The 21,055-nt window shown below is 39.9% G+C and overlaps 1 protein-coding gene across 4 annotated transcripts; it reads left to right on the forward strand.

Moving 5' to 3' along the window:
- The first annotated feature begins 2,293 nt into the window (after nucleotides 1-2,293).
- LOC112577154 (Y+L amino acid transporter 2-like) lies at nucleotides 2,294-20,895 on the forward strand. Of its 4 annotated transcripts, none has more exons than XM_025260141.1 (13): nucleotides 2,294-2,422; nucleotides 3,219-3,600; nucleotides 3,950-4,556; nucleotides 5,859-6,063; nucleotides 12,480-12,605; nucleotides 13,041-13,140; nucleotides 13,492-13,536; nucleotides 13,798-13,921; nucleotides 14,314-14,417; nucleotides 14,918-15,014; nucleotides 15,200-15,349; nucleotides 15,959-16,136; nucleotides 16,577-20,895. In XM_025260141.1, the coding sequence occupies exons 3-13, from the start codon at nucleotides 4,197-4,199 to the stop codon at nucleotides 16,639-16,641; spliced, it is 1,554 nt and encodes a 517-aa protein (XP_025115926.1). In that variant the 5' UTR covers nucleotides 2,294-2,422; nucleotides 3,219-3,600; nucleotides 3,950-4,196; the 3' UTR covers nucleotides 16,642-20,895. The 4 variants fall into 4 exon arrangements, with proteins under 4 accessions (XP_025115926.1, XP_025115925.1, XP_025115924.1 ...); XM_025260140.1 differs by having other exon boundaries at nucleotides 2,307-2,467; XM_025260139.1 differs by lacking the exons at nucleotides 2,294-2,422; nucleotides 3,219-3,600; nucleotides 3,950-4,556; nucleotides 5,859-6,063 and adding exons at nucleotides 8,027-8,846; nucleotides 10,055-10,153.
- Nucleotides 20,896-21,055: the final 160 nt, after the last annotated feature.

Below are 21,055 nucleotides of genomic sequence, written 5' to 3' on the forward strand. Positions count from 1 at the left end.
CTTTGTGGCAGTCAGTTACAGGTGATCAGGATCAACACAGACACAGCATTGCAGGCTCACACATCATAAGATACAGAGCGCCAGCCATAACGGTGTCCATAGGCTGCCTAGCGGTGTAGTAGCATCACTTGGATCCCACCTCTTCTAGCAGTAGCAGTAACAGCTAGGTGCTACATAATCCCTTCTTGTATCCCATTTACAGTGAACACTGGTATTTAAAGTTAAAAAATGTCCATTCTCACTTGAAAGTGCAGAAATATATAAACTTTTTTTTATTATGAACTCATAACTTATATTTTAATGTACAAGCTCCTGATATGATGCATATTTCGTTACTCCTCGCCATTAGCTGATGAAGAGGAAATTGTACTTTTGTGTAACAAGGCATCGTCCTCATTTCTACTACAAAAGCAGTAGCATCCTTCATCGTAACAAGTGGTTGAGAGTACTTCCCTTCAGACAGCACCAACTCAGTGAGTCTCACAAGACCACGTCGTCAACCCGCAGGTATCGCACGTGTGACCTTTACGTCTCTTCAGGCCAGAGTCGTGATGGATCTTTTTCCTCCTGTCTGCGGATCGTTCTCACGTGTCTCTCTACCACTCTGCACACCCCACTGGATCAGCATTAGGTCTCGCACAATCGTTTTATTGTCTTTAAGCGAACAACCATCTGCCTGACCTCGTATTCATGGACATCAGCTTAGATAAAAATTGTCCGAACTTGTGGCAAGGAAAACTAACACGAGCAACATAATAGTTGCCTAACTGGCTGGCATGGCTGGAATTCCTAACAAGCTGGCTGAAGAATGATCGAAAGTCTGGTATGAATCGTCAAAAGTACAGAGAGCATAGCACGTACGAGTGTCTAAGTGTGTTGTAGAGTGTACACAACCATTAAAACACAGACCTCTGTAAAGCCCTAGCCTCACGTATGTGCAGACTACACCCAGTCGGTCAGGGATACCCAGACAAACACAAATAATATCAAACAGCAAGTTTTAACGTCCTCGGCGAGACTACCGCCGCTCAGAAAAGTGAGGTTGTACCCACACTTATGGCCTCAGTTGCTGGCACGGCGTAAAACACCAACTCCTCCCAACCCCCCAGTCACCCTGTACACAGCAATGATGAGAGGACAGGCTCGTGACAGGGAATTGACATGAAATTTGACAAGAACAAGTATTTTGTTTAACTTTAACTGACTCTACCTTCATATTTGCTTCTAAATTTTCTCATTACCTGAGAATACGATTGTGACATCAGCTAAGTGCCCTCTGGTTCAAAGATTGTAAGTGAACTTAGGAACTAAGTGAACTCGTAAGTGAACAAAATATTGAGCATAAAACAGTTGTCACAACCACAAGGAAACAAAACTGAGAGCATTATTGTCCCCAAACCCAGCGGATAATTAATTAACGGATGGGTTTTGGAGGCTGAAATGTACAGGTTATGTTAGTCGCCTGTATCTGTGTCTACTGATGTCTGCAAGACTCGCAAACCATTCAGGTTGGTCTTGAACAACAAACAAAACTCGTTGAGCAGTGACTCACCCGGTTATCGCAATCACAATAAATTAATTATGTCCTGTTCAGAAGATAAACTTTATGATCATATTAATCACATCCAAGGTTTGCAGGCGTGCCAACAAAACCGGACTTTTTTTTTGTTAATGATTTTGGTTTGTAGTAGTGTTTGCTTTTCCTTTCTTTAGACCAAAGGCTAGATGTAAGAAACAAGCATGTTTGCTTATTGTGTTACCCTCGTAAACAAAGATTTGTTCTTTCTCTCTATCTCGCTGCCTCTACTTTTTTTACTTGTAAAGAATCACATCTCAAGCATTGGAGGGGGGGGGGATTGGTGTTTTACGCCGTGTCAGCAACTAAGGCTATATCACGGCCAGGCAGCCAGCCCTGTAAACAGATGCCACGTGCAGAAAAAGATCAGCGTGCCCGAGACGAGAAATGAACTCTGGGCAGCCAACCTTCACTGTATTGGTGACAGGCGCTAACCGTTGCGCCACCGGACCGCTCTCAAGTATTGGAAGACGGTTGTCCCGCCTTGGCCCCCTGGGTACATGTTACTGTGTACATCGGTGTGGTCGTACTTAGGACCGTTGATAGGGCTATGGTGCTTGGCTCGGACAGTTCAAACACACTGCCCCACGACGACCTCTGAACCCGGATGTTGACACTACAGTGACGACAAGCGGATGTCTCAACCACTACAAGACTCTCCACTCAAAATAGGAAAGAAAACCAGGATGAATATCGCTGGACGCGGCGAGACTTGCACTTCCTACAAAGCTGGTGGTGTAGGCTCTAACGTCTGTTGCCATAGCAGTGACAATCGGCTGTTGTAGGTTCGGATCTCGGCCCCAACATACGGCTTGCCACTCTCTGAATGTGACTCCTGTTCCCAGGGTAGTCGTCGGGGATTTGCTTCTAAATATTCCGGTTCCCTCTGACGTGTGTACATATGTGTGTGTGTGTTTGTGTTTACGTGTGTTTATGTGTGTGTACGTGTGTGTGTGTGAGAGAGAGAGTACGTGTGAAGGAGCATTTATCTGATGCCTTCCTTAGAGGTATGTGTTCATGTCCCTTGGCGAATGTGTGTAAAGTGCTCTGAGCTTTCTTTAGACATGGCGAAAGAGGTATAATACACAGAGTTTATTATTTACAGTCATAGCTACAATACACAGGGTTTATTTATTATTTACAGTCATAGCTACAATACACAGGGTTTATTTATTATTTACAGTCATAGCTACAATACACAGGGTTTATTTATTATTTACAGTCATAGCTACAATACACAGGGTTTATTTACTATTTACACAATACACAGGGTTTATTTATTATTTACAGTCATAGGTTTACTCTGTCGAGGTTGTCGATGCTGTCTTTGTGTCTCTCACTGCTGTCCTCCATGTGGAGACTCACTTCCACGCACTCTGTCAAGACTTTCGTTGCTTCACTTCTATTGTACTCGTCTGTCGAGACCTTTACTGCTGACATCGCTGTCATCGATGTCGATGCTATCGTTGCCTACATACTCTATCGACACTTTCATTGCTCACCTCAATGTCTTCATTACCGACATCTTTAGATATGTCGAGACACTGCCCACGTGGCCAAGTCTTTTCTGTTTTAATGGACACTTTAACTGTAACTAACGGGTTTTTAATTGTTATAATTAATTATAAACGTCTTTTTTCAGTGGCCGCTGACGAGTGACCGACAGGATGCAAGTGCAGATGAGCACGTGAAGCTGTGACAGCAACAGCTGATGGTGTCAGGACGAGTATCTGGCAGTGCAAGACACTTACCGATACGTCAGCCGGCGATAATCGGTGTCAGTGTTTGACACGTGACACTCCGCTAGGCTGCACGTGCGAGCATCGCGACTCTGATATCAGCGCCACCTTGCCGCTGTTCTGACTGGCCACTCTCCTCACTCTCATCTCATTACGATGCCGCTAGCCTCTGACATGAGCTAATGCTGCCTGTGTGCCGCTAATAAATACAGAGAGCAAAGCAGAAAGTACAGACAGGTGAGGCGAGGCGCGCACCTACACCACAGCAGCAACCGTCCCTCAAGGGTGAGTACAGCTCAGGGTCTTACAACCTGAACATTTATGATATCTAGATGTAGTCCCTTGGGCATCATTTCATCTGTATTTGCTGTTTGAATGTTGGATACCTGTTTTACCACCACGATTTGCTTGTTTCTTTTTTTAAATTGATTTGGTGAACTAATCTGCCGCGCATCAGCTTGCACCAAAGGAACCATCGATGGAATATTACTGTCTCTGCAACTCCTAACACAACCAACTAGTTTTAACTGATATATCTAATGCATTATTGAGTTTTAGATCCATTCTTATCTAATATATAACACATTATTTAGTATTTATAATTATATTTATTTTTAAAAATGTTGAATTCCAGGGGCGGCGGGAAAGAGAATGCTGAGGCGTATACAACCCACGGCAGTTGAACGTCGACAGGTGTGATATTGTCGTCCTGTAGCACGCGGCTCGTAGATACCTGTAGACGCCCTGTAGTGTGGTGGTTAAGACATTTGCTTGTCACCACTGTAGAAAGAGGCCCTGGGTTCAAATCTCGTCTCGGGGCACTTTCTGTCAGTGGCACCTGTTGGCAGGTCCGGTCGTCGAGGGTTTTTTTCTCCGGAATAATGTCTCGCAGGTCGTCGGACGCCTCGGCGGCGCCAGACAAGTCAGATAGGGTCGAGGTCCCGCCGTCTGCACGTCTCTCGATCTCCTCTTCCTCTTCTTCTTCGTGCTCATCGTCCTCTTCTAAGTCTTCGGTCGTCATCTCCGAGGAAGGGGTTCGCCTGCAAAAGCACTTGGGGCTGACCAATGGAGTTGGCATCATCGTTGGCATCATAGTTGGTAGCGGCATCTTCGTGTCACCCAAGGGAGTGCTGCTGGAGACTGGCTCAGTGGGCAGCTCTCTGATTGTGTGGGCACTGTGCGGCACCGTGTGTCTCGTGGGCGCCATGTGCTACGCAGAGCTGGGCACAGCCATACTGAAGGTAAGCACAAGTAGGTGATGGGGGATGGTATCTATCTGTATCTTGTTGAAGATAAACTAGCGGCATCCACACAGTGACCAGGTGACCAGGCGCTGACCACATGGAGCTGGGCACAGCGAGGAAGACGGCAGTGGACAGTCAGCGCTTTTGTGATGTAACAATCAGTAGCCGTCTAAACACAATACCTAGACAACTCGTTTAGAATAGACGTTGAGCAAAACCGACAGGTGGGACACAAACAAATAGACTTGGCGCGAGAAGCCCGTACGTGTATACATATATGTACCTATATATATATATGTGTCACTCTGGATACTACACATCAGCAGTTCTGAATATAATTGCTACCGTTGCTAACCGGAAAATAACATGAAATCCAGCAAGAAAATATTACTGTATGTACTGGTGGCTGTTGACACTGTCATTATGTACATACACATGTCTGACTGTATGTACTGTTGACACTGTCATTATGTACATACACATGTCTGACTGTATGTACTGTTGACACTGTCATTATGTACATACACATGTCTGACTGTATGTACTGTTGACACTGTCATTATGTACATTATCTGACTGTATGTACTGTTGACACTGTCATTATGTACATTATCTAACTGTATGTACTGTTGACACTGTCATTATGTACATACACATGCTGTCTAACTGTATGCAATGTTGACACTGTCATTATGTACATACACATGCTGTCTAACTGTATGTACTGTTGACACTGTCATTATGTACATTATCTAACTGTATGTACTGTTGACACTGTCATTATGTACATACACATGCTGTCTAACTGTATGTACTGTTGACACTGTCATTATGTACATACACATGCTGTCTAACTGTATGCAATGTTGACACTGTCATTATGTACATACACATGTCTAACTGTATGTACTGTTGACACTGTCATTATGTACATTATCTAACTGTATGTACTGTTGACACTGTCATTATGTACATACACATGCTGTCTAACTGTATGTACTGTTGACACTGTCATTATGTACATACACATGCTGTCTAACTGTATGCAATGTTGACACTGTCATTATGTACATACACATGCTGTCTAACTGTATGTACTGTTGACACTGTCATTATGTACATACACATGCTGTCTAACTGTATGCAATGTTGACACTGTCATTATGTACATACACATGCTGTCTAACTGTATGTACTGTTGACACTGTCATTATGTACATTATCTAACTGTATGTACTGTTGACACTGTCATTATGTACATACACATGTCTGACTGTATGTACTGTTGACTGTTACAAGAGCGGGGCGGATTATGCGTACATCGGCGAGTCGTACGGCGACTTTCCTGCCTTCCTGTACCTGTGGGTGGCCGTGGTGGTGGTGCTGCCGACCGGAAACGCCATCACGTCGCTAACGTTCGCCAACTACGTGCTGCAGGCCGTGACCCCCCGCGATTGTCCGCCGCCCCCCGCCGCCGTCACGCTGGTGGCTGCCATGTGCATCAGTGAGTCGCTCTACTCAACAGTTGAGTGTGTGTGGTGGTGGTGGTGAGGGTGGTGGTGGTGGTGGTGGTGGTGGTGGTGGTGGTGGTGGTGGTGGTGAGGGTGGTGGTGGTGGTGGTGGATGCTGGTGGTGGTGGTGGTGAGGGTGGTGGTGGTGGTGGTGAGGGTGGTGAGGGTGGTGGTGGTGGTGGTGGTGGTGAGGGTGGTGGTGGTGGTGGTGGTGGTGGTGGTGGTGGTGGCTGCCATGTGCATCAGTGAGTCGCTCTACTCAACAGTTGAGTAGATGGGGTGGTGGTGGTGAGGGGGGAAGAGGGAAGAATGCGGGGAAAAAAGTCTGCGGGCTTACACTGCAGCCCTATGCTCCTCAAAGGACCAACAAGCAATAAGGGTGGGCTAACGACTTCAACCAAAAACTGACTGCAAGTCATGTGACTCCAGTGCCTTGGCTTGGACGGTCGCCCTGTGATCTTCAGTCCGGAGTGTGTGCAACATGTTTTGTTGTTCGCAAACTAGGTTTGACAAACACGTGTTCGTGTGTCGTCGTATGCCTGAAGCTCAGGACAGAGATGTTTGAGAAGAGTTACACTTGGTATGTCACACAGTCTACCCACAGTCCGGGCCAACAGTTGGTATGTCGCACAGTCTTATACCCACATAGTCTACCCACATTATGGGCCAACAGTTGGTATGTCGCATAGTCTACCCACACAGTCTACCCACATAGTCTACCCACACAGTCTACCCACATAGTCTACCCACAGTCAGGGCCCCAGAGTGTCAAAGGGACTGAACCCCTCTGTGACCTCAGTCATTTTATTTATTACACTTTCCCTGTCATACATCTGTCATGCCCTATATAATATAGCTGTCTCTCTTGCCACCACCCCAGCAAGGTTAAGGTCTACTAGTGTAAGGGGTCATGACCTATATAATATACTTGTTTGCCTTTCTTGTCAACACCACACTTCTCCTGTGTTCTGGTCCACTGGTTTAAAGGTTGCATCAAGAATTGTACAGCCACCTGTCAATGGTCTCTAGTTAGGGCTGTGTACAGGGTGACTCGACTGAGGACAGAGATTTCATGTCCTGTAGTTTAGTACTTACTCTCGCCACTCATGATCGTGAATATTTCACTTTCTGATTGTTAACATTTGGGCTTCAATGGGTGACGGTACAAATTAGTTAAGGGGGCAATCAACCCTCTCTCATGGGCATCAGGCCGGACACCCCGGGTACTGTCTGTTGGAATAATTTAATTTTAAACCACACAAAACCTGCACACTGGTGAAACTGTACACACTTGGTACTGTTAGCCTCTCAAACATTGTGCAACCGTCAGACAACACTCGCGGGGTGGGAATCGTGAGGATGCGGGGTGTAGAAAGCTCTATGGGCTTGTGATTAGGGTGGCCGGCTATGGATGCTGCCACACACTTGTGTTACACTCCGTGATGCTACAAGGCGGAGAGCTAGCACTCAACAACGGTTCACTTGTAATCAGCCATTGTCAAAACTTCTGAAACATTTCGTGAGGACGATAAAGTTGATGTTGGATTCTACTCTGTGTTTGTCTGCTCGGACGCTTGCACCTATCGTCCTGTATCTTTACAGGTCGTCATCAGATGTGTCTGTGAAGTGGCCTTTGTCGCAATAAAATATCTGTGAACTGAGTTGTTCTGTAAACATATACATATACCTGATTGTGTGGAAAATATATTCGTCGGTTTATTTGTGTCGGAAGGAGAAAGGTGTGAACACATCAAGATTCAACAGTAGACACACCTCCTATACACAGCCTCCATTTGTTGTTGTCATCTTCAGTGAGGACAATGGAGTGAATTAAGTCTACAAGTATAAACATTACAATGTTTGTGTTGATTATTGCTTCACTTGTGTTGGGGGCGCGCGCTATTTGTCTTTCCTTGTCTGCATGCTGAGGGTGCAAGTGTCTGTTGGCTCTCTTCCCTTGATGTTGCCGACAGCGGATTGATTTGTTTGTGAGACGATCTGGAGTGTTTACTGAAGTTGAAGCATAAACATGTCGTACGCAGTCCGTTGACTGTCTGAAGTACAAGCAGCGGCGGCGTCCACACGACGTACATCACTCCAAACGTCGACAGTCGCCGCGCGCGGCTCGTGGGCGGAAGAGCGCCGTGCGCATGCGCCGTGACTTCGCGCGAAGAAGCGAACTGTGGGTCGCGAGGAGCACAACACGTGTCACTGCGGGCTACACATCAACAAGTGGCACTCAGGCCACACAGCAACAACTGGCAGGTGTCTGGTCATGACGGGTGTCTAACACAGTCCCCTGTCAACATGGGGAAAGACAAGGCCATCGTGGAGCAGGCCAGAGACGATGGTGGAGAGGGTGAGCGCGTGCAACTGAAGCAGCAACTGGGGCTGGTGAATGGCGTGGGCATCATTGTGGGCATCATCGTGGGCAGCGGCATTTTCGTCTCTCCGAAAGGCGTTTTGCTGGAGGCGGGTTCCGTGGGACTGTGTTTGACAGTGTGGGGACTGACTGGAATGATATGTTGCATCGGAGCCATTTGCTACGCAGAGTTAGGAACCTGCATCTTGACCTCGGGTGCCGACTATGGGTACATCATGCAAGCATATGGGGACTTACCCGCCTTCTTGTTTCTGTGGGTGTGTTTGGTGGTTATTGTGCCAACTGGAAACGCAATCACTGCTATGACATTCGCTAATTACATATTACAGCCCCTTTTCCCAGGCTGTGGACCTCCAGAACGCGCTGTGACATTGCTTGCAGCCCTTTGCATCAGTGAGTGTTGTCTCTTTTGTTCTCAATGTACATGGGTCAGTAGTAGGAACACACACACAGGGTATGTGTCTCAGCAGCTTACAGTGTTTTCTGCAGATTAGCCATGTTCACTGCATCTCTTATCATTGACCTGGATAAACAACTTATTATTATCACTGATAATAATTGATAATCAGTTACATTGTATTATCTCGTGTAAGGCAATGACCTTGTTTACTCTTCCACCTCTGACATATCAGTGGTCATGTTCATGTGCTGAGTGGCTTAATGTAGTCTTTTGAAGACTTTGGAATAATGCCTAGATGTCTAATCTGGCGGAAAGTTATTGAGTCATCACAATAACTCCTGCATATAAGATATCTTGGTGTTTCATATTCTTCCTGGTCTCTTGGTCACAGATTCTGTTACCAGGCTCTTTGGTAACTTGAAACATTGTGCTTTCATTTAATAGTTCATTTTTTGGCAGTGGTTGGGTGGTTTAATTTTATTTGGCATGCACACACACACATATAATCCTAAAAATGATGGGTATGTTTGGTTGGAATTTTAATTCATATGATTTAGTCATATGATATCTGGTTCATGAAACTCTTACCTGACTGCCATTTCACAAATATTAGGCAGCCATATGCAATTGAAACATACCAGACCTAGCATGTAATGCATACACACATACTTTTAGTCTTAAATATATATTTCCACATACATTAATGTCGTTTTCTTTTGCATAATTTTTAGTCCTAAGAATAAGTAAGATATCTGAAAAAGTAGTAAACTGTTGTGAAATAAATACTGAAGGGGCAGTGGAGGTAGTATATATTTCAATGTTAGCCTTCAGTAAATAATGCTGTCAGCCCATCAGGAGGCTGATTTGCCTAGTGTAGAACCATGACCCAGTTCTCACCTACATAAAAAGGTCAGTAGGTGCTTGAAGGCAGTGTAATATATCTGTCAAAAGCACACTAGCAGGAGTGATTATACATTGGAATCTTAAACAGATGTAAAGACACAAAGAGGAATCAGGGAACAAACAGAATGGAGAGTCATAAATCTGCAGAGAAAGAGATGGTGGACACATGATTGTTCTGGTGACTGAGAGTGTACGGTCATCAGACAGAGAGCAAAACAGGGGAAGAGAAATAGGGTAGGAGCCTTCAAAGAAATTAAACCACATTTTGTACTGAATATGACTGCATATTGGTACTCAGTGCAGAAAACAAAGGAGGGGAGTGACATGGTCCCGTTTCCTAGCTGTAAACAACAGATGTGCAGTGGAGCTCTGTACTGTCTGCAGTTTCAAAAATTAGGTAACATTAAATTTTCAGCTTACAGTTTAGTTTATTCCATGCAGTCATAACATACAAAAAGAAATGCATCATTATCAAGTTGAAATACAGGTATTATTAAGTTAATGACCTGTCAATTATCACAGTTATCTCGTACCTGTAGTACACAGAAGAAATTCACATGTTTGATTAAAATTAATAATCTTGAAGCTTATGTACTATGTCAGAGGAGAGGGGCATTGGCAGGGAGAGTGAAAACCTTACAGGTGAAGGAACTGTTACATGTGGTAGGACTTACAAAAAATTCTTATAGTATAGCAAAACTGACACATTGTTTAACTAATACTACTACCAACTAAAGGTCTTCTTAGCAAGTCACAGCTTTGCTTAGCCAACATGTTTGTGACAAGCGACAAAGCAGTTTTGAAGATGTATGAATATGATACTTCACTGTTTCTACATCTAGCAAAGCCAGATTTTTCCCACAGCTAACCAGGCTCTGACCAGTCAGCTTAATGTATACCATAACTCATGTGGTATTGTTGGGTGCTAGGTGTTGGATAAAAATGCAGTGCATTGAAATGTCTGTATTTACTAGTATGAAAACTAAAAAGTAATCTAATACTAAAAAGGATACCACATATCTGTTGTCAAAAAAGAGATTTTGGCGCAAACAGTATAATATTTTCATCAATGTATTTTATCATTACAAATAAAGGATATTATTTCCTTAATTCCTTGTTTACAAGATATAAGTCCTTGAGCACTCTTAGTTTTTCCTGGTGCTTGGAAAGAGGCTAAAGCATAATTTCTTGTGACTTGAATTGAGTTCAGTAGTGTAGGATAACTCTTTGAGTTGGATTGCATCTGTTAAACTAAGGGTGCAGGAAGCTGGAGATCTAGGTGGCGGTCAAATTAGTATTTTTTTAGACAATTTTATATTTTAATTTGTACACATGATCAAAACTTTTGTCTGCATCAATCTGTTTTTAGTTTGGAGTCAGATCTTTTAATGGGAAAAACAAACATGAAAAATATGTGCTCAGGGGCAGTGTACACTAACCCAACATAGCCACAGGTTTCAACTTCCACCACTAACACATATCATCACATTCTGCTTTATATTTACTTATAACATTTTTGTATTGTATGGCTTTCTTGAAATCTTTCAGTAGCACTCCTTTCTTTATGGAAAGAGGTCCCAGCACGAAAACTCTGGTTGGATGACTGAGTTGTGTACTTACTCATGTTTTTCAGCACTTGGAAAGCATTCAGGAATCCTCTTCATGATTTCTGTTCCAATAATTCTGGGCAGTATATTTTAACATTCTTTTCTCTCTCTCTGAACTGCTGCAGGACCTTTGAAAATGCAAGGACTCTGCACTTGGTCTAGACAATATTCTGAAGTCTGTCCACAGCTAGATGTGGATGTATGTTGTTTTTCACTGTCTGCATCCAGAACAGATCTCTCCCATGCCTATAATATCATCTTCAGCTATGCAAAAATGGGTGACAGAAAAGAAAGTCAGTATGCATCTACTTTTGTAAACTGAGTGGTATATTATCAGACCGATCTATATCTGTGAACAGCATGGTACTAGACAAAATGGTCCAAAAAGTGAAATTTCTTGGGACCAAAAACTGTTTTTTTTTCAAATATCAGGTCTCTTTCCTTGCAGTGGCTCATGCAGTGCATGGTATCTTCCATTGTACGCACCAACCATGTAGTTAATGGTATTAAGACATTGAATGTGTGATATAACGCATCTTATGGCTACTTGTGGAATGTTTTTGAGTACATTTAATGCCAATTGAAACCGGTAACTTTTATACAAAAACAATTGATTCGTGAGTGGTAAACCCACAAACCTTGAACTTAACACTTCTGAAAAGAATAGGCTTCTTTAAAGAAGTGGACAAACTGATGTGGAAATCTACGACTACGAAGACAATCTTGGTATATTATTGCTAAATAACTGAAATAACAATTTCAGGGGATATTTCTAACCCTGAAGATGGAAATTTTCACATTAACGACTGGGAAAATCTTAAAGACTTTCTGCTTTCACTAAATATAGCCACATGTGGTTATCTTCTTCTATTGCAGTTTGGTCAGTGTATAAGGAGTATGAGGAATCACAGCTAAATTAGTTTATTACAATTTAAACACTGTGATCTGTTTGATATGATTCAGTCTCTTTTTTACCCCCTTGCACTTTGATTATTATTTATACATTAATGATTCCCGTGTGCCATAGGCTTGGATCTGCAATTTCTGTCTACTTTTCGGAAATATTGGGTAGGGTGGTTATACTGCAGGACTGCATTCTGATATTTTTATTTCTAGCCCTGCTGACCTTTATCAACTGCACCAATGTGAAATGGGCAACTCGAGTTCAGGATACTTTCACCTTTACCAAAATTTTTGCCTTGGCTATCATTGTCATCACAGGTTTAGTCAAACTTGGCATGGGTAAGTTTCTCTCAGCTAAGTTTGTGTTCATGAAATGTGTTTTAATATTTTTATTTTATTATTCGTATTCTTGTAAAGGAAGAAGTGATATGATTTGGGTGCACCTTCACCATTTCTTAGCAGTGCTGTCCGGACAGCACAGTAACAAGGATGTTACAGGAAATCATTGATTATCCTGAAGATAATACAGTCTGTTGGGTTACAGAATTTTATAAACTTTGACTGCAAGAATAATTCATAGAAGAAGCTTGATTCATTTTTATATAAAAAAAAAGAGGTCAAAGCTAGCCTGAACAGAAAATGATTTTCAAATAACTCTATTTAGTTCCATAGAAATGGTTTTCACATTTAGAAATGTCTTGTGACCATGTATATTTTTCAGAAACACTGAACAGTTAGCTATGTGTCATAGAATATACTATTTTGTTTGCACAGGCTCCACAGAAAGCTTTGAAAATCCCTTTGAAGGCTCTACTACAGATCCAGGGCACTTTGCTCTAGCCTTTTACTCAGGACTGTTTTCTTACTCAGGATGGTACGACAGCAGTTTGTTCTTAGGTTTTTTTGTTTTTCTGTCAGACCTTGAAAAGTATTTTTCAAAGTTATGACTTTTTTGTGAAAAGTTCAGTAGCATATTTATATTGATAAACAAATTTCTTCATGAGCAAAATGAACAGCATAATTCCACATGCATGAACATACAATGTCTTATTCATATTTTAAAGACAAATATGTAAAATAATTATCATAATGAAATTGGTGCTTAGTTTTGTTTTTTGCATTGTACAAAACTTTTGTTTAAAAAAAAAAGAAATTACGGTTATTAGGCTTAGCCACATAAAATCTATAAGAAAATTTGACTTATTTAGACTTTTTCTGTGAACAGGAACTATTTGAATTTTGTGACAGAAGAATTAAAAGACCCATACAAGTAAGTTTATGATCTTCATTTATAAGCAGGAAAAGTAATCAGTAATCAAGAGTTCACCCTCCTTATTCATAGGAGAAGTTTCACCTGCAGTATGGTCTTGTTTGCCTTGTCATGGATTACGCATTTGTTAATACTTCAATTTATTCTTGGTGGTTACATATAAAAGGTATGCAACCAAAAGTTAAATCAGGTTATATAGAAATTTGTCATGGAAGGATGCTTTATTACTCAATTTGCATTATGTTTAAAATTGTCTTTCAGAAATTTGCCACGTGCCATCATGATCTCTTTACCAATGGTGACTGTAATTTACCTGCTGACTAATGTAGCATACTTCGCTGTTCTGTCTCCAGCAGAAATGTTGGCATCTGATGCTGTGGCTGTGGTAAGTTAGATTTTCTGAGGTAAGCTTTGTTTTGACACAGCAGATGTTGAAGAACTATTCTTAATGCCTTGTGAGATTTGCTGCAGAGTAATGACTGCATGCATTGTTTGCTTTGGCAGTATTGTTTACTTCAGAGGTTCCAACCAGCTTCTCACTCTTTACAATTTACTTATCTAACTTCTGCTAGTTTATACATGTATCACTGAATAAAGCCATTATAAGTCCATAGAATATGTAATTGGAACGTACATAGTTCTGTTAAAGCAGTAAAGTGCTTGCCACAAAACCATGTTCTAAACCTTTAAAAGCAGGTCAGGGATGAAACAGTATGGTCTTGAAACTGATTCCTTTCTCATGTTCTCTTTCACTCTCCCTTTGTTCTTTTTTTCCAGACTTTTGCAGATCGTACTTTAGGAGTGATGTCGTGGATCATGCCAGTATTTGTTGCCTGTTCAACTTTTGGAGGCTTGAATGGAGCGATCTTTACATCCTCTCGGTACCATTTGTATTCACTGTATTAGTTTTATATGAAAAGAACCTTCACTTTGAAAATGGTGTCTGAAATGGTATCAAGGATGGAGGGAAATCTGCTGATTATAAAGGCATCCAGATATATCTGGCGATTTCAGAATAATTGATATATTTATCCTTGGCAAAATAAGACTGAAACCACACAAGAATCGTATAATGTAATTTTACATTCTAGAATATTGTGTTGGCACAATTCCATAGAGAAGGCTGAAGGCCCTAAGGCTGGATTTTTATTTATTTTTCCTTTTGAAGATCAAGGTGAAGATGAAACAGCAAAGTTCCAGTCCAGTAAATGGAGAAAACTAGCCACTAGAGTTATAAATAATTAATTTAAATACAGTGATTTTCAGTTTTTTTTAAATAAGCAGTCTGTAAGCACTTAGTTCGTCTTTAAAATTAATGTCAATTGCATTTGCATAATAACACATTTAAATAACAGGATGAATTTTATCTTGTGTGTGACAGCTTATTCTTCGTTGGGGCTCGCCATGGGCATCTGCCTGGTTTCCTAGCAACAATAAACATAAAACAGTTGACACCTTTTCCATCTCTGTTATTTGGGGTAAGTTTATAATAGCGTCTTGTCTAAATGAATAATACTGTACCAGTAACTTTAGATTCTCATCCATCCATGGAAGGTATAAGTTATAAATTGTTCAGTCCTTGTGTCCTACATCAGAGGTCTTTTCTTTTACTTATTTATTGTTGTAGTGTAGAGCTGTTATTGTTTTCTTTCTACTATTTCAGTGTGTTACATCACTCATCATGCTGTCTTCTAGTGACATCTATGCGCTCATAAACTATGCCAGCTTTGTTGAAGCACTTTTTATTGGCATGTCCATTGGTGGCCTTCTCCTCCTGCGTGTGACACGTCCAGATATGAAAAGACCCATCAAAGTTGGTAGCTGTTTTCCTAATAAGAATTTTACTGTAAATATTGTCTTTAACAATGTGGCTTGAAGTCTGGCCATGATCACGAAATTATAGCAACAAATATGTTGAAGGAATTGAAACAAGTTTGTGATGGTGGCACAAATTCTCTCCCTTTGACCACCCTAGGCTTTGAAGAAGCTTTAACTTTACATTAGTTGTCCACTCACTATGCACATGCGATTTTACATGTTCAGTAAACTTTTGAAAAGCTAAGAACAGATTCTTAGTTGTACGAGTTGACTATTGTGCTGACTTTATTATTGATATTGTGGAGTTTAAAACAGGCAATAGAATATGTGTCTTTTAAATGTGATACTTTGCTTTTATAGAATAATCTGATGCTAGGTAAGACTGGTGAAGGAAGTAAATGTTAGGAAACTGCTAAGATGGTCTAGACAACAGGTATTTAAACCCAAGTCAGATGCAGAGCTCAAGTGGCTTTTATCTTTGTAAACTATAAAGAAATAGAACAAACGGATTCCCAGGCATGAAGGAATAAACTGATAGGGAGTTGCTTTTTGGGCAGGTAGTAAAGAATGTGACTCTTTTTTGTTTTTGTGTGGTCGCTTTCAGGTCAACATTGTGTACCCAATATTCTACTTGATTGTGTGCATCTTCTTGGTGATCACACCACTTACTTCAAGCCCATGGGAGTGTCTGATGGGGCTGATTGTCATTGCTTCAGGCATACCCTTTTATTTTCTGGGAGTTCTGTGGAAAAAGAAGCCTCGGGGTTTCATGATTATCCTCAGTAAGTGCAATATGTATCTTGAAATGCATACTTCTGCATTTAAACTTAAAGGTTTTTCCAGTCTCTTTCCTCCATGTTTTATGACATAAAGTTTTGTGTGACAGGTTTCTAGGTAGAGAAATTTTACAAAAATAATACAGCAAACAAAAGTGAATTACTAGAGTAGGAATATTTATGGCAGCAGTAAAAACTGCAATTAAATTCTAATTGTCATATTCCATATAACACTCAAATTACTTTCAGTGTGAAGATTACTATATAACAACATAGATAATAGGTATTCTAGATATAAGATCCTTCACACTTTAGGGTTTAGGGTTATTTTTGTGAATGTTATGAAAAATCTCAGAGCCATTGAATATTTTTGCTGTTTTTGCTTTCTTTACCTGATGCATGTAATTGTTTAGCCATGATAGTTTATTTCATGACTTTTGTTCCAGAAAAAATTACCATTCTGTCACAAAAGCTGTTTTATGCTTCACCAGAAGAACTGAAAGAAGAATGAACACTTTCAATGGATTGCTCAGTAAATGCTTTTTCTTCGTATGTTAAACAAGACAGCTGAAAAACAGCTTCTCTCTGGAAAGAGAAGCTTCTAGGATGTGCCCATTGCACAATTGTCACAAAATTTCTTTGTAGAGTGCATGGGCTGAAGATCAGCATCAGCACACACAATATAACCTGAACTGTGGCAGGAAAAATACCCGGTAGTTTTGGTTCCCATATCCTAGCATGTTTTGAGTCAATAACAAGTGAACATGTCTTTGGTCAACAGTGTTTACTACTTGAAAGCATTACAGCAGTGTTGCAAAGCAGACTTGGCTAAAAACTGTCTAAATTTTGAACCTGTGCACATAATTCTTGTGAATATATTGTTATTAAGAAGAAGTGCATGTTCTTCAGCACATGGAAATGTTACTTAATGAGCATGTGGTTTGTTAGAAATTAAGGACAGCAGCCATAATGACTGATAGAAGTTGCCTTATGCATTTATTTTCATCGCTAAGCAGGGAAATTCTAGGTTATATGATTTAAATGGTTTGGTAGAGCTGCAGCAACAGGGCAGTTAAGGGTGAAGAAGGGTTGTTTGGAAATGAAGTAACTAATGCTATCTTTATAAAATTTTCCCAACACACAGGTTCTATTAACATTAGCATTTAAGCAGTTGAAAGTAATTTTTTTCTTTTCTTAATATAAATCCTCTAATTAATCTTTTTCTTGACACTAAGAGCCTGTAGGTTGTGGCCACAATAAACATGATCTTAGACTGTCATTAGGCCATAAAAGCTTCTAGCAGACTGATGCCTTTGGATGGTAATGATATTATGTACACAGATTGTTTCCATGATATTGCTGAGAAATTGTATTTGTCCACTTCTTAGTTCTTCCTACATAGATAGTTGCAGGGTTAGGGTTAGTTGCAAGTTCTTTGGATAAATAAATGTTGTCTGGTTATATAATTTTTGTACTGCAATTGAAAAGTAACAATTAACCTAAACTTTTTTATATTTTATTTGTAGAATTTGGATAGACCACGAATTAATATCCCTGGACTGCTGGCAGACGATTTTTTCCAGTTAACTGCTAAAACGAGGCATTAGACGATATATCTTCTGGTTTATTCACATTCTTTGTTACGGCTTGCCGAGACTAACAGCGGATCACTTAGCAAGAGGCCAAGAGTGAGTCTCGGCATATAGACATCAGTCCATAAATACACGTCCATGGATAGATAGAAGAAGTTTTTCTTGATCCTCAACTTTTTAAGGACTTTTGTTTCGATTGCTATCACGGCATTCCATGGCATTATTGTATATTGTGATAATGTGATATATGTCTTGGTTTTAGCCAAAACAAGCAGCGCATATGATCCAGCATTTACCCAGTAATATTAGTATCAATTTGTTACCCCGTTTTCATTGGTACAAGCATAATTTTCCATTTTATTAATCTGTGGTTGTGCTATGTCCCATATTCATACTATATTCACTGTCTCATCATTTCACACTCTTTACTACCCTCAGTCCCTTATTTAATATGGTGCGGTATTCTAGTGTTTGGTGCTTTTATGATCTCTTTGCTTTAGCTAGAGAACATCCATATCATCTTTCGCTTGGTTGTTTTGTAATTTGTGCCACTCAGGCAGCAGGAAGATTTGCAGCTTTTACCAGCTGATAGGAAATTACGCAAATTTACAGGATATCAGTCACATCTTCAACTTTTTTTTAAAAGGAACATAAATATGCTGGCCATTCTGTCCTTGTTTATGTAAATGTCTGAACAACAGTCTTGACTTATTAATGTGGAAATTTTAAATCTTGCCATTGACATCAACTATACAATTCAGTTATATTTTCCAATATCCTAATAGGGATGGTGCTTTACTGCTTGGTTAGAAGTCTGCTTCAAACTTTTTAGCCTTTTCTTAACTGGAATTTTTTTTTTTGTTTTGTTTTTTTGGGGGGGGGGGGGTTATTGTGCAGAAGATTTTGTGATGTGTTCATATAAATTTTATTGCTAACTGTAATTCTCATAAGTGATGTTTTTTTTTAAGTAAATGATGATTTAAAAGGTGTTTCTAGCTACTAATGTAGCATGTAGTCCCTTATTTATCCTCTTCAATGGGCGACTGTATGTAAACCACAATTTTTGACATTTTGTAAAGTTTTAGCCATAAAAGCTGAAACTAATGACATTATCTGGTTGACCAGCAGAATACATAATGGCTACAAGCAAAAATAGTATCAATTTCAACTAAGTAATGTGTACAGTGTTCAGTTTCTCCCTTATTTTCTTTCATTCCCAGTAAATAATATTGTACAGAGATTTTCTGTGTATTTTTTTCATAGCAAACAATTTTTGAACAGAAGATTGAAACTTATGAAACTTTGTAAAGATCTTGTATTAGAAAGCACACTTCTTTGTGTCGATGATTCTACATTGTTGCATAAAAGCTCATTTGTACCTCATTGTACAGGCCCATCACATGGGAAATACACAGAAGTGTAAAATTATATGGGCCTTGCATGCAGCAATTACAAACATATCTGGACTGTATTGTCTAGATGTTTGTTGTGATACTTGCAAATGGATAGAATCAGTTCTATAAATATTTGGCATTTATCATGCACCTCTTCACTCATGCTTTATGGGAGCATTGAATTGACAGCATTATTCAGTATGTGTATCTTTGCGTTACATTGTTTCCACATGACACATTCCATTCCTTTTTCTGAAATCAATTTCTTTACTAGTATAAGCCACTGGCTTTCTTCTTCCTTGTTGCCTTTTTTCTTTATGGAAGGATATGCAGAAGCATTTTTGGTACACATTACTTCTGGCACATCATAAGCCTTCTTCACGATTAATGATCATAGAGAAACCTTACAATATTATCACCAACTCTTCCCATCTTTCTGTATTTTGCTAAATGACAGACCATTGCACTTCATGATATAAGTATTGGAATTTTACTATAACGGAATTTTACTTATAAAGATAAGTTCCTTTGCATTTAATAATAATGAATTAACTTATACAGTACATTTCCCTGCTTTGCAGAAAACTAATATTTTTACTAGATTTAACATTCCCACAGTTACTCTTAGGCCCATGTACAAAATAAACTGTTAAGAATTTTCACATTTTGGTAGTTCCTGTTAATTATTGCATGAGCGAGAGAGTAACTATATATAAAAGATTGTTAAAATGTGAAGTCCTGTTTAGCTGGATCATGCAACTTTTGCTGTCTGCCCAGTTCATAGTGCTAACATTTAAGATTAATTTCATGAATCGTTTTAACACTTAAGTGCCCAACATCCCTCATCTACTGCTTCATTTGCTGCAGATATTTGTACGCAAACTAGAGCTGGTTTTTATATTGACGTGCAGTTTTCTCATGAACAAGTGTATTGTCATTAATGTGCTGGTGCCAAAAGGAAATTATTTCTTGTTAGAGATTGCACAGAAAAAAAAACCCCACATCAATTATCTTTGGAAATAACAGCACATTGTGTCAGAGGGTCAACCAGTGATGTCTAGTTTTTAATCAATGTATAGTTCAATATACTTTATTTATTTTAGTATGCAACATTTTGCCATGACTCTTCTACATGATGGGGCCTTGTCATGACAGGGTGGTCTACTGGCGAGGGTTGGCCGTTCTGGGTTCAGCTCTTGTCTCTGGCATGCTGTTCTTTCTCCACATGTGGCATCTATTTACAGGATTTGCAGCTTTGCCACGATATAGCCTTAGTTGCTGGCTCAGTGTTAAACCCATCTCCCTTTTGTCATGACAGGAAATTGCACATTTTTTTCTTCTCAGTTATTTTTACAAACAGTTTATTTGACAAACTGTAAACTATTATTCTTTAACTGACAGCTTCCACATTTTGTACAGGAACAGATCCAAGTGCCAAGAGGCTTGTAGGAACATTTATGTATTACTGCTTTCTTTTTATTTTATACTTGTAGGCTTCAGATTTGGCTAACTAATCAGAAAATTATGCTGTGTTTATGTGATTGCACATCTTTCAATGACTTGATTCTGCTTTTAAAACCTTCCTTTCTAATCATAATACATTTGTGGATTTTTTTTTTAATTCTCCCCAAACCCCCTTTCCAAAAAATTTAAAAAACTTAAAAGGCATAATTTAAGGGGGCAATATTTTGCATGATGCATTTTTGAACATAACCAACCTCTCAACTTCAGAAGACAGTTATGCCCAGAATATATCCACCAATAAATTGTTTTATCCAGGCAGTGTGTGGTGTTATATCCAGCTTGTTACCTATAAATGAGGTACAACTTGGTTGAACTGTACTTACAACTGCTTTCATGAATGCAGTTTGTTTTCAGTACATCGTTACTGTTCTTTTTAGTTTGATCACTTCTGACACATGGAGTGATGCAAGGTTTA

Source organism: Pomacea canaliculata, linkage group LG12 (genome assembly GCF_003073045.1).
Source record: "Pomacea canaliculata isolate SZHN2017 linkage group LG12, ASM307304v1, whole genome shotgun sequence".
NCBI classification, from domain to species: domain Eukaryota; kingdom Metazoa; phylum Mollusca; class Gastropoda; order Architaenioglossa; family Ampullariidae; genus Pomacea; species Pomacea canaliculata.